The following is a 16,553-nucleotide window of genomic DNA, read 5'->3' on the forward strand; positions in this document are numbered from 1 at the left end:
TGTTTTGTCAGTTTTTCCAGGCCTGTTTTCAAGGAAGCATCAACCCTGGCAATATCTACCAACTGCTTTTTTGCATATTGTCCTACCTTTGACCACTGAAAGCCAGAATTTGCATTAGACCTGATTTCTACCCATGTATCTGTATGTCTGTGTCTCAGTGGCACTGTGTGTTTTGCATCCTGGCTCTTTGTTTGATTTGTTTTGTTTTGTTGGTAAAGCCCCTTAGCCCTACGTATTTCAATGGAAGCAAAGAGAAAAGAGTAGAACATTAAGAGATGCTTTGCCTTTGCTTCCATTGCCCTTTTCATTCAGCTTATGAAGAAGGATAGATTTCTGTAAAAATTCAGGACTTAGTAGATGCTGTCTTTTGTTTGAGTTAAAGTTATTTTATTTTGCTTTATTATTAAGCAAAATTTTATTTTAGGCTCTTTTTTACATTTTCAGGAATATTCTCATACTGTATTATGGTATTTTTGTAGTAATTTGTAAAGAAAAAAAGTTATTCAGACACACCGATTGTGTGGATATTAACAAGGTAGGTGGTGAAGCACAATCTATTATAGACCTTGAACCTCTGAAGGAGACTGACAGCCCTGCCTTATTGGTTCACCTGTTATCCTCTGTTCAGGGGGACATTCAAAGCCTCTAGGTTTCCCAGCCTTTGATGCAAGGGTTGAGCTGAACTCTTTGAAGATCTGGACAGCTTTAGGTGACATAAAGGAAGAGGAGCAAGCAGCGACAGTTTGAATTCCGATTCATTCTGCCAAAGCATTATAACATGTTACAGCTTCTTTGCCTTTCTAATAGAACCACTGTCCTTAAAGTCTTTCCTACTGAGCTTTCCTGTCCGTAGTAGTGGTGTCAGTGTAAGTGTTTTTTGTCGTTGCTCACCTTTCCTACCACTCACTGTATGCACACAGGTCTCCTAGTTCTAGTGTAAAGCCAGAAGCAGTAAAGTGACAGACTGGCTTGTGTGAGCAGGATTCAAAAGTTTTCCTCTCGTTTTAAATTGCCAAAATACAATTTTTGAGTGACTTCCACTTTTAAAATCCCATAATTTTCTCCTTTTGTTATTACATATAACTTCAGTGGACAGTACACATGAAATATGCTTTTTGTGTCCTCCTGCTTGCAATTCCTCACCACCATTAAATGAAAAGTAAACATTGAGAAGTAGGTGGAAATCTGAGGTGGCTTGAAGCCTAGAAGGCAAAGGGTTATTCTGAGGCTGAATTCCTCTTCCTTGAGATGCTCTCTGGGGATAGCAGCTGCTCCAGCTCCTCATACACGCCTGTTCTGGTAGTAATGTTTGGTACTGGTTGTTGGCAAGTAACTGTTGGGTGAACTCCAGACCATATTTTTGTAAGGTAGGGGTGGTCTTTTTAGGTTGCGTTCCTACTTTTACTATGGTTTCATGTTGGTTTCCCCCCCCCCCCCCCGCCCCCCCCCCCTGTTGGTTGCCATGTTTTCCAGATGGTGCTGCTTCTTTGCATGGACTGTTACACTTACTTCATGTTTCCTGCCAGTAATCACTTTAGTCCTTGGTGCATAGATGATGTTGTAGTCAGTAAAGGTCTCTTTGCCAGCACTGATGTCAAAAACACATGACAGTGTAAACCCTAGCTTTTTGTGTGGTTAAGGCAGGTGTTGAAACTGACACCAAGACCCTGGGCAAAACATATGTAACTCACCGACAATTTTCCTGGTTTTCATTTTGTTCAGATCCACTCTGCCACCATCAGTACCTCTGCTACTGGCCCCATTGCTACTAGTAACAACACTCCCCCTAATGCTCAGCCTTGGCCAGGCCAAAAGAAGAACCCTAAACGTCATAGCATTGCTTTTGACAAGCTTCACAAATCCATGTCTAGTGCAGAAAAATACAGGCAGTGAGGCTCAGAAAAGTGATACAGTCATGTCTTTCAGTCATGTTGTTTTTGACAACATGCCAGGGTGTGGCTTTATTTTTATAGTTTTTTTTTTTTTTTTTTTTTTTTTAAAAAAAAAAAAAAAAAACCATTGACTGGAGACTGAAATTGTATGCGCAAGGGCGCATAAATTTGGCATTAAGCATAACTCTGCAGCTCTGCTTATTCTTGGAAGATTTTGCTTTGGAACGTGAAACTGTTTTTTAGCAGGTAGCGCTTCTGCCTCACAGTGCCTGGGTGGTGTGAGAGAGCATGGGTTCGATCTTCATTCAATCAGTGTGGAAGTTCTGTGTTCTCACCTTTGTTTTGTATTCTGCCCTGGTTAGTCGGTGCCACTGGTGAAGATTAGTATCAGAAAGGACATCTAGTTGTAAAATCTCCCCAGCCTTGCTGAAATGGCTGTCCTAGCACAGCTGGTGAGCAGTAGTGACACTTTGAGTTCAGATGTTTTCCTCATCCAGGGATGGGGTCTACCACATGATGTCCATGCTTGTTTTTACCTAGCACAGATAAGGGGGTTCACCAGACCCTTTAGGTTGCATGTAAACAGAGTATAATCTGAGGGCTTGTAGTTGCCCAAGTCACACACTGATGCTTTCTGACTGGAAAAGACTCATGTTTCTTCTGTTCGTAAACAGCAACACCTTTGTTGGGCCAGTCCAGTCTAAACTCAGCTGGAGAGCATTTCGTGTGGCAGAGCACAGGGATTTGCAGTTTTACATTGTGTTAGGTGCTGTTCAGAGCTGTAACTCGGACATTTGTGTGTTGGCTGAGCTCGTGGATATGGCTGTTATATAGTCAACTGTAGTTCATCACTTTGGTTTGCGCTAGAACCTAAGCATACTCATCCCTGCGCTGTTTCACATTTATAAACCAGGAATCACCTACCTAGTGCCAAAGTAACAAACCTGCATGTGTGTGTTTGTGTGTGCACTCTTGGTTATCCCTCAGTCTCTGCTTTGTGTTTCCCACCATTGCATGTTCCAATTGAATGTAGACTGGGACAGCAACCCATCACCCCATGATTGATGTACATCCAAATGGTAAAGGAAAGTAACATAGTGGTTACAGCTGTCATCTTGGAATCTGAAGGTCCTGGGTTTGAACCCCTACCTCTGTAGTAATACCCTTGATTAAGATATTTGAATTTGATGCATTAAAAAAAATTGCTGTATTAATGGGTAAAGACATAAGTAGGTCAATGAACAGGCCTCACATTGTAATTTGCCTTGGATACATCAGCCAAGCTGATAATGATGAAAATAATAATCATCATCATCATCATCAGGTGGTCCCACTGCAGTGATTACATTGTCACAGTAGGAGATTTCAGAGGCTGAGTCTTATAAAGGTGGAGGAGACCAGGTTATAGGACTTGAAAGGAAGAGATCATGCATTTTGGGGTGGAGCTGTAATTGCGCATATCTGTGCGTGCGTGCGTGCATGACTGAAGAGTGAACGACAACTGTGACTCGTGCACCAGATCCCATACTCTGATGTTGCTGCATGCATATGTTCCATTGTATTCTTCAAAATGACACGCAAGCAGATCTGGGCTGTGGGTTACAATGACTCTGCAGGATGTATGCAAGGGCAGCAGGGTAGTCTCTCCAAAACCATGTAGCAAGCAAAAAAATAACAATTAATGTACCATGTGTCACAATCTAGTTGGACATGTCCACCATGTAGCATATTTGTGACCCCAATGATTTAAGAACAAATGGCCTCAGCTTGAAATCAAATCTTTTTTAAGAAGCCCAAGACAGTAAGTCATATGATGACTCTTGAGCAATAATTTACAGTATTTAAGAGCAATAATGATGCTTAGGGTTGTACTTGGTTGTTCTATATGTGAACAGCAGAAAAGCTGTGGCTCTACCTGTGAACCACTACCCTCTGCTGGTCAAACACTAACTCTTCATACTTCTCATTTCTGTGTCGTATGCAGTTTTTTAAGCAGTTTTCACCATAACATTGTTTTAAGACTTGGCACTTTGTTTTTTTTTATGATAAATGCACTCTCAGTGAAATGTAATGCTGTTAATACAATACAGTCAGTACAATCATTAGTTCTTTCAGTGCTGTCAGCATAATCACAAAGACCAGGTGGTAATTTGATTTTTTTTTTTTTTTTTTTTTTTGGAACAGGACTACTTGGCCCATATCATTGACACTGATGACCTTCCCATTGGACCAGAGCAGGTGTGTGCCCTTTTTGGCAACATTGAGGACATCTACGAGTTCAATAGGTAAGTCTCAGTCAGTTGTGCCTGTGTTTGTAATGATAACCCAGATCTGGCAGTTATTGTTATTGAGTGCCATCTGGATCATTAAATCAACTGCTACAGATGAAACAAGTAGCAAATAAGATATCTTATTAGAACTTTAGAATTAATAAATTATTACACTATATTGGCCTTTCACAATGATTAAAAAACAATGTGTATTTTAATTTTTCTGTGGCATAGCCTGTTAATGAGGAGCTGCCAGTGACACAAGGAAGTCTGGGCAGAAGAGATCTGTTGATGTTGGAACCTCAGGTCCACAGAGAAACACCGATAACGAGTTTACTCTGATCATACAATGACATCTGGACAGTGTGTATGTCAATATGGATAGGGGAGGTGTGGGAAGTGTTTACAGAGCGGAGTCTGTAATGGACACCGTTTCAGGTCATTTTGGGTACCTCGGTTCAGAGATCCCCAAGAATTCGTGGGGGGTATTGGTAGCGTGTGAGGGTTTGTGTCCTTATAAGTTTAAGGTGTTGAGCAAATGAAGAAAGGGATGGTGTTGGACCTGGGCAGGGTCAGCCCAGTTACCTAAAATCTCTGAAGCACCAGTCTTCACAGTGTTTGTCCCTAACTCCACGCACCTCTGGTTCAGTCCCCAGGCAGTCACAGAAGCGCTGGGGCACCTCTGCCTGTTAGTCATGAGGCCATCAGGAAGTGGAATGGTAGCAAGATGTGCAAACAAACAGGTTGTCCTTGGGACAGAGAGGTGGGGGAATGCTGTCCACAAACACAGCACTCTGTTTAATGGGAGGGTCAGATCTCTCCCTCACCTCAAGGGTGTGCGTGACTTGCATTGCGTTCATGGTTCTGCAAAGAATTGTTTTCACACCATTTGCATGGGCATTTGTAGAAGCACTAATTGACCCACTGCCTGAGGCCTGACTCACGTGTAATGCAATGTGGCAGCAAGTGATCTTGTGCAATAAGGTGCTTGCGTGTCCTAGTTGTCCCCTTCGTTGCGCACGTGAATCTTTCAGCACTGAACTGACAGTGTCTGTCATTCTGGTGGTAACTCCAGCAAACCTCCTGGGAATGTTTGTGTTTTTCCTCTTGGCATCCTATTGTCCAAGTGTTTCCTCAGGGAACAAAGTGCCAAAGCAAATAAGAAGACACTGAATCAGAGTGGATTCCACCTCAGGTCACCGTTGTTTTCTCACCCCCTCTCCCTGGAGCAGGGTGTGGGTGTTTTGGGTTGCCATTCCACAGGAGACTAACACATTAAGTGTGTCTGACTATTTTATTTCAGAAAAACTACACTCAGAAGCCTCTGTTTTTCTGCTATAATTCAGTGTTTACTTACCGTCCCTTCTGGTACTAGTGTTTCCACTGAACACGGTCATTGACTCCAAACAGAGGCATCTGGCCTGACAGCCTATATTGCCCTGACTGCCCGGCGCATCCAGCAAGGCGGTGTTTGAGGCTGTGTTAGCGACAGTAAGTGAAGGTTGGAAGGTTTTAAGGTTGTTTAGTGTGTGCATGTTGACTGCAGGACACTCCTTCTCCAACCGGTCTTGTTCATGTCCCTTTTGTGTGACTCTACAGCCCCTTGGGATTTTTGCAGTGGCATGTGTAATAAATAAATCCTTGCACGCTCCCTTTTTAGGGTGTTTTTCCACAGGCCTCATTGATGTTACAAAAAATGTAACAGATGACTACTGGCTGTGATTTGTTTGGATTTTTCTTGGTCTGCTTATAGAGCCTAGTATTTCGAGACCTTCGTACTGCCGGAACCTCTGTTAACAGCCCTTCATTTGTTCCCCCCAGTGAGCTCCTCCAGTCTCTGGATATGTGTGAAAACAACCCTGTGGCTATTGCCAGATGCTTTGTGGACAAGGTGAGACAACATGTTTTCTTGTGATTCAATCTCCAGAGGGTGGATACTGGTGTGTTACAAATAATTTAATGAACAAATGTTTACAGAAACTCTGAATAACCATCAGGTCTGGTCTTTTTTGTTTGTTCCGTTTACAGAGCGAGTACTTTGAGATCTATACGCAGTACTGCACTAACTACCCCAAGTAAGTTGCACACTAGTGACAGTGTTACACCCAACACGCTTGTTTGGTTGCTGGGACCACAGAGGAGAATGTGTGTGGGTCAGAGTACCAGTGTTTGGGATTCCATCTCACTTCATTAGCACTCACTTCTAACACTGAGTGAATGGTATGTAGCCCAGCAGGGTTCCCATGCTCAGCTCTTGTTAAAACACGTTCCTGTTACTCCTCGCTTGGCGTCCTGGGAGGCTAAGTGCTTGCGACTCGGGCACTGTCTTCATTTTAATTATGTTCCCTGTTACTGTTTGCCTGTCACTGGACTATGAAAAAGTAATTTTGCTTCATGTGGAATCTGAACCTGGCTGAGTGACACTTGAATGACCTTAAGGCAAGGCACCCACCCAGCTGTATAAAATTCAATTTTGAAATCCAGCTATTCTGAGATTACACTATGCTTCTGATTGATGTTTTTCTGACCCCTGCTGGTTAACAGTTCACATTGTACTTCTTCACACAAAGGTGTCACAAAAATTTTACCTTGACAATGTACACCTGCTAAGGTACAAACTGTCAGTTTTTTTAGTATATAAATAAGACAAATACTTGCTTGACAGCTGTCAAAGCTGTGGCCATGTTAGGTCAACGAAAAGTCAGATTTGAAAGAGATTTTTCACTGTCCCCTAAAGACTGCTCCAATCATTGATATGACAACTACTATTATTTACCATGCTGTTTTTTTAATTTTCGACATCCCATGTAGTCATTTTCACCTCTGTTATAAAATTTGGTTTAATGAGAATTCAGCAGTTCTGCAGAGTGATTGATTAGATACTATCAACTTTATTTACTTCACATTTTCCTGTCTTGTTTGGTTATTTTCTATTGTTTGTGACACCACAAAATTTTACTTATTTTATTCAGTTTGCAATCTAAACATAAAATGTCACTATTACAGTATTGGTAGTTCTTCAGTTTTCAGTAAGTTTTACAGTGGAACACCCTGAAATGTATTAAAAACTTATATCAGCTTTAAGATGTTTTGTGTCTGACATCTGGATCTGAAGTCTGAAATCATTCTTACTATGCCTTGCTTGATATTTGGGCATTTACACAACAGTCAGGCAGGAAATTTAAATGGCAATTTTCAAATAGTTCTTAAGGTGCTGGTCAAACTAATAGAAAACCATGTTATCTGAATCGCATAATACCTCACATGTCTGATGGCAGGCAGTGAAAGCAAGCAGGTGAGCAAGAATTTGGACGTCTCTGACGTCTCTAGTAGAGTGCCTAAATTGTTCTGTGTCCCCTGCAGCTCGGTAGCTGCTCTCACAGACTGCATGAGGAACAAGACATTGGCTAAGTTCTTCCGGGAACGGCAGGCCTCACTAAAGCGCTCACTGCCCCTGGGCTCCTATCTCCTTAAACCTGTGCAGAGGATCCTCAAGTACCACCTGCTGCTACAGGTACGTGTTCCCCAGCCAATTTGTCATCGCTACCCCAGTATCTCTGAATGATGAGCCCAAGGGATCCTTTTCACTGTGTTGTGTTCCTCTGCTTTGTATACAGGAGATTGCCAAGCACTTTGACCACAATGAGGAGGGCTATGAGGTGGTGGAAGAAGCCATCGATACCATGACAGGTGTGGCATGGTACATCAATGACATGAAACGGAAGCATGAGCACGCTGTCCGCCTCCAGGTATGGCTCCCAAAGGCTCACACTCGGCACAATCTGTAACCACTTTGATGCAGCGTCGGTCTTGCATAGTGACCCTCTGCCACCTGCCAATCATTTCTGCATCTTTTCTTTCTCCCACTATATCTCTCACCATGGGTGCAATAATACATGGGGGTTCCCCATGAGCTGTGCTGTTTGACCCATAGCCTGTCAGCCTAGACTGGCCATTTCAGTCTCTGATCCCTCTGCCCCCCTAGTGCTTTCCCACAGGAATACACACACACACACACACACACACACACACACACACACACACACACACACACACACACACTGTCTGAGACCGCTCGTCTCAGGCAAACCAGAGCCTAACCCCACAGGGCGTAAGGCTGGAGGGGGAGGGGACACACCCAGGACGGGACGCCAGTCCATTGCAAGGCACCCCAAGCAGGACTCGAACCCCAGACCCACCGGAGAGCAGGACCCGACCAAGCCCACTGCACCATCGCGCCCCCCCGGAATACACAATTATTGCAATATTACATAAATATTTTGTATATAGTAAATGGTTGAGAATTGTGTTGTCCTGTTCTTTTACTCACCCAGGACTTTGCTGAAGCCATTTAAAAAATGTTTCCTTGGTGCTTCAGTGGTTAAGATTGTGTTGTGTGTTTAGGTTATTGGTCCTCAGTTAGTTTCTTCTAAAGAGTTTTACTTGACTGCAAAGCTGCATCTTTATGAAGACTGAGCATGCCACAGAATGCCTTCACTCAGAAATATCCAAAGGTTCAACAGCAGATCAACACAGAGCTTTTTGTTTTTCTTACATTTTCTGTCAGTTTGACTTCTCTGCTCCAAAAATGGCTGACTCTAGATTTCTTTCCTTGGTCACCATTTCTGTGACATTTCGCAGCATTTTGTTAAAAGAAACTGATCGAAATATAGAGATGATGCGGCTTCGTTTTTGACAAAATTGGGCAGTTTCCAGTGAGGAAATTTGTCATTAAAGCAAGGCAGTATCATGTGAAAGGAAGTGTGTTTACAGGAAGTTTCCAGCTTAAAGAAATTTTCAAAAATAAGAAACTGTGGCTTTTTTGCTTTATATTTGACAAATTTGGGCATTGTCTAGAAAAAATGATTATTAAACAAAAATTTAGATGTTAGTGATGTCACTGTTTCTTTATTATTCTAGTCATTGTTCTACATTGAATTTTTTACATTGATATTTATTCATTTAGCAGATGCTTTTGTCCAAAGCGACTTCCAATGAACTCTATGTAGTGTTATCAGCCCACACACCTTGTTAACCAAGGTGACTTACACTGTTAGATACACTACTTACAATGGGTCACTCATTCATACATCAGTGGAACACACACTCTCTGTCACTCACACACCATGGGGGAACCTGAACAGCATGTCTTTGGACTGTGGGAGGAAACTCACGCAGACATGGGGAGAACATGCAAACTCCACAGAAACTGAACAGGGATCGAACCCATGTCCTCTCGCACCACTCAGGTGCCATGAGACAGCAGCGTTACTCGCTGTGCCACGTTGCCGCCCTAAACTCTTAGCGTTTTACCTTAATTTATTGTTCACCTGTCTATTGGGCAGGTATGAGTATCTCTCATGTTGAACCCTTGACAGGCCATGACATATCTAGTATCTGTAATTATGGTTCACTTGTTGAATACTCATATTTGTCCATGCAGGAGGTTCAGTCTCTGCTGATCAACTGGAAGGGGCCAGACCTCACCACCTATGGGGAGCTGGTCCTGGAAGGCACCTTCCGTGTCCACCGTGCTAAAAATGAGCGCATCCTCTTTCTCTTCGACAAGATGCTACTCATCACTAAGAAGCGTGGCGAGCACTACGTGTACAAGACACACATTTCAGTAAGCACCCTCCCCACAATGACCTAAGCATCCCAATCCCTGCTTGTTTCTTCAGCAACCCCTCATAACAACGGTGAACATCTGCTGTTTTCTAGTGTTCCACACTCATGCTGATTGAGAGCACCAAGGATTCGTTGTGCTTCAGCGTCACTCATTTCAAGCATCCCAAGCAGCCCCACACAGTGCAGGTAAGTTGGGTGTCGAGTGGGAGTCTGCTGGTCTATTGTGTGACTTTCTCTGGTGTGGTACCTGTTTTACATTGTATAACATCCAGACTTTATTGATTGGTGTTTAATTTTACACATGCTCTATATTTCGATGATCATTTAGTATGGTGATGTTTGCAGAGGAAAAAATATCACCGTGAAACATTGTAGACAAATTCATACATTATTTGCAATACATGAGCTTGTTGGAGTTTAACTGATGAACTGCACAAGGTTACCCATTCTCTCATAAATAGTCCCTGAAACTGGTAGACTATGGCACAGTCTGTCAGTAGAATCTGTATGGTAGACCTGACAGCAAGAGGTTTTTGAGCAACACAGTTTTTGGCTTGGTTGAGTGATTTGTAGTGTTAAAGAATTTTCTTATTTAGCCATGCCTACGTCAAGTGAATTTGCGTAGAGCAAGAGATACAGAAACCCCTTGAACACTGCTGAGGCCATGTATTTGAGCTTCTGGCAAAGGTCACTGTGACATGTCAAAAGGTTAATGTTTCCATTAGCTGTTAAAAGGACATTTTATAACAGGCACGCTGATCCTTTGATTAACAGGGTTAATTTGTTCCAAGAAATCACCACAGGTGAACTGAAATGATCAGATGAACATTATTTCTTAAGGGAAAAAATCAGCTGATGGGTGACAAATGTGTCATATAAAAAAAAAAAAATTGATTTTTAAAAAAAAAAATAATAATAATGTTGGTGTTTTCATTATAATGCATAAAAATACCTTTTGGTTTTTAATAGATTTTAAACACATCTTTGTTCAGAAACTGATCAATAATGTTAATTCAGTCCTTCACAACATGGAGTCACCTAAGGGGAATTTCATAGAATTGCAGATACAAGTTTCTAATGTCTGTCAGAATTTATATTTTCTTGGAAATGGAAGGAAACAATTAATAGTAATATTCTTATGTGCAGTTTGAGCATAAATACTCATTTACCACCAGCAATTTTTCTAGTCATTAGACCTAAAAGCAGAGCTCAGGAATTATACCATTTGCTATTAATTTCCACACAATAGGCCCCAGATGTTTGTATGCATGTAGCAGTGTTTATAGACGTGTAAACACATTTACAAAAGGTCTGGTATTCTGGGCTGAGTTTTTACATTTGTCATTCGCTTGGTCAGTGGTCCCTTTTTAGAAAATGCAAGGCTCTTGTCATAACTCGATGTAGGCTGTGAAAGGTACCAAAATTAACTTCAAAAGCATTATGTATAAAAGAGAATGATATTGACAGCAAGTTGCTCAATTTGATTTGCCTCATTTATTCACTCAGGCCAAGACAGTTGAGGAGAAGCGACTGTGGGCCCATCACATTAAGAGACTCATCTTAGAAAACCACCATGCCATCATCCCCCAGAAGGTACATCCCATACTCTGCTCCTCTAGGGCAGCTCTTGAATGCCTGGTTTAAATGGAGGTCCTAATAAATGAACAGTTTTTCCTTTTAATAGCCCTTTTTGCTTACTTTTTTCCAGGCAAAAGAAGCCATACTGGAAATGGACTCCATATGTGAGTGTCGGTGTGGTTAACTGAAACGGTTCAGGTTTTGTAGACTGCTCTGTCTTGCATATCCACTTGTTCTTGCTCTCATTTCTCTCACACTTTCCTGGCACTAGTTTGCTTTTTGTTGCCAAAGCAACATCAGAATTGGCTGCAGAGCTAAATGTTGATTCAGACAAAATATTAAGTCATTATTAATATTATAATAAATATTAAGTTTTCTGTGTTTATGGCCATGTAAGTAAAACTTAGCTAAAATTGCCACAGAAGATCATAGTAAAGCCATGAAGTGAATCAATGTCATACACTTCTGCTGCCAAATATAATCTCGATACAGGTTTCCATGCTTGACTGGTCCTTTTAATTGGGTGACACTCTTAAAAATTTACAAAACTAGATATTTACCAAGGTGTCTTGAAGCAGAATGCCCTAGACTACCTTGAAAGAGAGTTGAATCTGGACCACTTAACATTGAATATATAGTCTGTTTATTATTGAATACTCATCTCTATTGACTTCATCTGTTGTTGTTTTAGACCCCACCAAATACCGTTACAGCCCAGAGAGACTAAAGAAGGCTGTTTCCTGCCAGTCTGATGACTTCCCCACCGGGGGGCGACAGGGGCGGCGGCGGTCAGGTAAGGTTAACTGTGGTCAGCAGAGGTGAAACCCAAAATCCACTTCACTTGAATTGTCAACTGCACTGCCTCTTATGAGGTCAAAGTAGACAAGGAATGAGAAAAAGCAGAAGTTTTTGTTTTGTCTGAATGACATGGAAAACTTACACTTTACACATAGCCTTTTCATTCTCATATTTTAAAAATACAAACATTTTCCCTTCTTTTCCTCAGTAAGTTATCGATATGTTTAATCCAGTAGTAAGACCTTGGAACCTTGATGTCAAAATAAAAAGAAAATGTTGGTTTTGGGAAACAAAACATTAGGTTTACTACACCTTGAATGAAACAGTTTGTGCATGCTTTGGATGTTTTTTCACATCCTATTTTAATATTAGTGAAATTTGTGATGTAGGAAAAGTTAGCAAAGTGACATGTTAACTCAAAATAGTTCTTCAAAGAAGCTTTACTCACTTTCACTGCTTTTTTCCCCCCCTCCTTTAGAACCTGCCAAGCAGATTGTAAAAAACACTAAAGGTAGGTGAAGGCAATACCAGTAATGTGTATTTTCCCATGGTCAGTTATGATGTATGCACCTAAACAGATTTCCAGGGCATAGTATCCATAATCATTTAGAGAAATGCATCAGCTGAATGAATAAATGTTAAAAAGACTGGTTTAATCTGAGTCAGCAGGACAGGACAACCTGCTGGGAGGTAAAGATTAACTGTTAAATGTATCTGTTTACAAACTGGGTAACTTTCGCTGGAGTAATTTAGAGTAAGTCATTTGCTCAAGGGTAGTACAGCAGCAGGTGAGATTTGAACCAGTAAGCTTCAGAGCCAAAGGCAGCAGCAGCTCTAACAATATACTATAAGCTGCCCCTATGTTTAAACTTAAGTCTCTTGGTTGTTGATAGTGAACTCCTCTCTATGAGCCTGTTGCAACAGGAGAGGAGCTTGGAAGGTTGGGATGTGGTCATGCATTTCCCAGCTAACCCCCTGCCAGCAACACGACCCGCTACGGGCTCTGCAAGCTCCACCCACTCTAATGCCAATGGGCCCTAGATAATGGCTTTCTCCAGTGGTCATCTTTTTAATGAGATCAAAGGCTTGGTGGGCACTCTCCTTTTCTTACTACACAGTGTTGTCTAAAGTACTGCAACTTTTGATGTTACCCTACTGGCTCAGTCCCTTTCAGTAGTTAAATTTGCTTTTGGCATCAGATTAGTGGAAACTTCCTTCTGTGAATTCTCTTCTGCTGGCCATGAAGAAATGGGACTGAGCTGTTTTTTTTTTTTTTTTTTTTTTTTTTTTTTTTTTTTTTTTTCCTTCCCCCCCCCGAGTCCATTTCTTTCCCTCCCACTGGAAGCAGTTTGAATGGGAGTGTAATGAAGTTGTCATTTTCATTTCTATTTTACCTTGTTCTTTAGTAATCTGAAAGGAAAGTTGTCAGGCAGTTCAGATGAATTGCATTTAAGGAGTATAACTTTCTCAAGAAGCAGTGCTCCTTATTTGCATTTGTTTTAATGATTCAACTTTAAAGATTGTCTCATGAAGATGTTAAAAAGGAAAATTGAAAACATTTTCTTTTTTTGATTATCTCTACCAGTTAAAACAATTCTAAAGTAATCAAGTCACCCCTGTAAATATGGTGGTCTTGGCTTTTCTCATACATGGTCCTACACACACAGTGCAAAAATTCAGTTTTTATTGCATATATTTTAAGACACAAGGGAGAGAAGCGTATATATTGTCCACTTAAAGCTGTGTTGTAATTGTCCACTTACTGGTTGTATTTCAATTTCCATGTCTGAAATGTCCCATTTTCTTTGTTTTCCCACATCATCTTTGTCCCACATCCAGCTATTCTTAAGGTAAGCCATTGCTGATTTCTTTTAACTTTGCTTATTTTTGTCAAAGCTCACAGTCTCTATGAACGTGATGCCCAGAATGCTGCATGAAGACAATCAGCCTCCTTGAGGCCTAAAGGAGGACAGTTCCAGCCTGTTGGCCAAGGCAAAGTACAAATGAAAAACTAAGAGAACTAACACCTGATATAAATTCAAGACAAGAAAGGGTTCTTGGAAATGTTGCTTTATAAAAGACGGAATCCTATTCATGAAGGGGAGGGTCATAATCGAACTACAGTGATGGGAGAAATACACCTTGACAGACTGATTTGCATGGATCACCTCTGTGGACCCACCCAAAAGTTCTATCAAGCACCTCTGATCAACAGGATTATTCAGTTAATTTGGTATTTAGTCATGTTCAGAGCATTGCCATGCCTGAATAAATCTTGTGATCTCAGTTTTTATCATTTGAGATTAATAAAATACAGTGAGATTTATTGGCCTGTATTTGTACTGCTACATTGTGCTTGATAAAACTTCATTGTTTCTCTTCGTGTTTCGTGTATCTTTGCAATTGCTCTTTCAAGATCCATACCATCGCTTCAGAGATTTGTCACCTCATGGCTTATGAATCGTGCTTTGCAAACTCCCCTGAGTTTTAAGAGGGACAGAACAGCAAAGGTCGCAGCAGAAGTGAATTTTTGAGCTGGCCTACCTGTAACAACATAACATGTCTGACTTCGCACCACAGCATGCAGACAGTGAAGGCGCCCTGCAGGCCGACAGGCGCTCTCTGCAGGCCGGAGCTAGTGTCAGCACCCTGGGCTCGAGCCAAGGCGAGCCTGAGAGTGAGAGGCCTAGTATGGAGGAGGAGGAGGTGGAGGAAGAGCTGGGCATCAGGAAGAACTTGCTCGCGCGGCTCAGTCCTAGTGACAATGAGGAACCTGGGCCAGGGGCACAGCCCTGTGGAGGCAGGGTGGAGCAGGAGGAGGAGGGGGAGAGTAACGAGGACGATATTCTGATGGGGGACGACCAGGTAGCCGACTTTGCCAGCTCAATGTTGGCCGCCATCTCCTGCTGGCACTATAGGGCCAGGGCTTTGCTTTTCGCTCGGTTCACAACGGTGAGGCTCCTTGCCACCATCAGGCTTTCTACATCCTGTTTGTTCCCCCACCCCAGTGCCACTCCAATAAAATCTATAGCTTCCACTCTGACTTCGCGTTATAATCTGCTAAAATGTAACCAGTGGCAGTGTCTAACCAACTCCAGTGAACGAAAAGCTTCTCGATGTTGCATGAAACATATCTTCCCTGTTCACGATAATGGATGCATGGGTTAAAGCCACCTGCAGTCGTGATGGTGATGATGAAATCCACTAACAAGAGTTGTCTGCTAAAGCAAGGGGTGACTACTTGTTCCCTGTTGGAAGGGGTGATGACTTTTTGGGTTTTGGTTTCAAAATTCATGTAGTGATGCCATATAGGAACACACAAAGAAGTGTTTGTTTTTTCTTTGGTCCATTGAACGATGATGGGCTTGGAATTGTGCCAGTTTTTTGCTGCATATTCTTCATGCTTTGACAAGGCTTTCTTTTGTTATTTGAAACAACAAAGTGGTAGATTTCATCCTTTAAAAATTGACAAGGCTATCTCCATGATCACAGGAATGTCTCTGTTATAAAGTTCCACTTTCTCCTTCTGGGGATGGTTGTCACCCTATGTGTCCGTGCTGGATCGCTAACAAGTAACCACATCCGCATAATGTTTGTCATGTAACATAAAGACTTCACCTGCTTCTCTAACTGCCTTTTTTTTGTGTTCTCTGTGTTGGAACAAGACTGTAGATTTGGTTTTTATTAGTCTGTAATATTGGCATAATTTTTCTGAAATGGTTAATATTGAAACTTCTCACATTTAAAGAACTACCCTCTAAGTGTGAGCTTGTATTCTTCAGACTTATGCAGAAAACAGATGATCGTATGATCATGACAAAATGATTGTGATTTTAAATTGGGTATGCCATAATGTGTTCATTTGTGTTTGTGTCTAGTGTGTCTGAAAAAGGTTTGTAATAATTGTAACAATGATTGATATACAGAAAATAATTGGGGGAGTATGATAGCAAGATGGATTTCGAAGACCAAAAGCATGAGGAAGCTAATTAAAATTGTATGTCATTTTGCAAGAGCCCACATAGTCATCAGAGGTATACTGGGTGACAGATACCTCCCTACTTGAAAGTGAAATGGGGCCTTTACTTGAACCTTAGGACTCATCATTCAAATCAGATTATCGGCAGCAAAGAAAAGAGTGAGGAAAGGAAAGGGAGGTCAAGTAAAGAATTTGCATTTCATAGAATGGCCATGTGCATCCTCAGAATTAATGGATGACATCAAAGAAGAATTTTATTAAGGTCATTAAAATAAGCTACATTTTGCCTTGCATGGTCAAATTAGCACTAGGCTTTACCTTTTGATTCTAGACTTGACAGGGGTGGTTTGGAAGGACCTTTTGCCCAAATCAAAACACCCAATGGGCATCTGTTCTTAAAGACAACAA

At 41.5% G+C, this 16,553-nt stretch overlaps 1 protein-coding gene across 5 annotated transcripts in view; it reads left to right on the forward strand.

Annotated features, from left to right (window-relative positions):
- Positions 1-16,553, forward strand: part of LOC108919553 (pleckstrin homology domain-containing family G member 3) — a 62,131-nt gene that overhangs the window by 37,648 nt on the left and 7,930 nt on the right. For 4 of the 5 annotated variants that reach the window (XM_018727590.2, XM_018727592.2, XM_018727591.2 and 1 more), the window contains 13 exons: positions 4,077-4,177; positions 5,984-6,053; positions 6,191-6,237; positions 7,526-7,676; positions 7,780-7,911; positions 9,606-9,788; positions 9,884-9,976; positions 11,297-11,383; positions 11,499-11,532; positions 12,060-12,161; positions 12,645-12,677; positions 14,006-14,016; positions 14,747-15,031. In XM_018727590.2, the coding sequence (XP_018583106.1) occupies positions 4,077-4,177; positions 5,984-6,053; positions 6,191-6,237; positions 7,526-7,676; positions 7,780-7,911; positions 9,606-9,788; positions 9,884-9,976; positions 11,297-11,383; positions 11,499-11,532; positions 12,060-12,161; positions 12,645-12,677; positions 14,006-14,016; positions 14,747-15,031 (1,329 nt within the window). The remainder of the gene's footprint in view (positions 1-4,076; positions 4,178-5,983; positions 6,054-6,190; positions 6,238-7,525; positions 7,677-7,779; positions 7,912-9,605; positions 9,789-9,883; positions 9,977-11,296; positions 11,384-11,498; positions 11,533-12,059; positions 12,162-12,644; positions 12,678-14,005; positions 14,017-14,746; positions 15,032-16,553) is intronic. The other variant, XM_018727594.2, reaches the window with a different exon arrangement.

Source organism: Scleropages formosus, chromosome 15 (assembly GCF_900964775.1).
Source record: "Scleropages formosus chromosome 15, fSclFor1.1, whole genome shotgun sequence".
NCBI lineage: Eukaryota > Metazoa > Chordata > Actinopteri > Osteoglossiformes > Osteoglossidae > Scleropages > Scleropages formosus.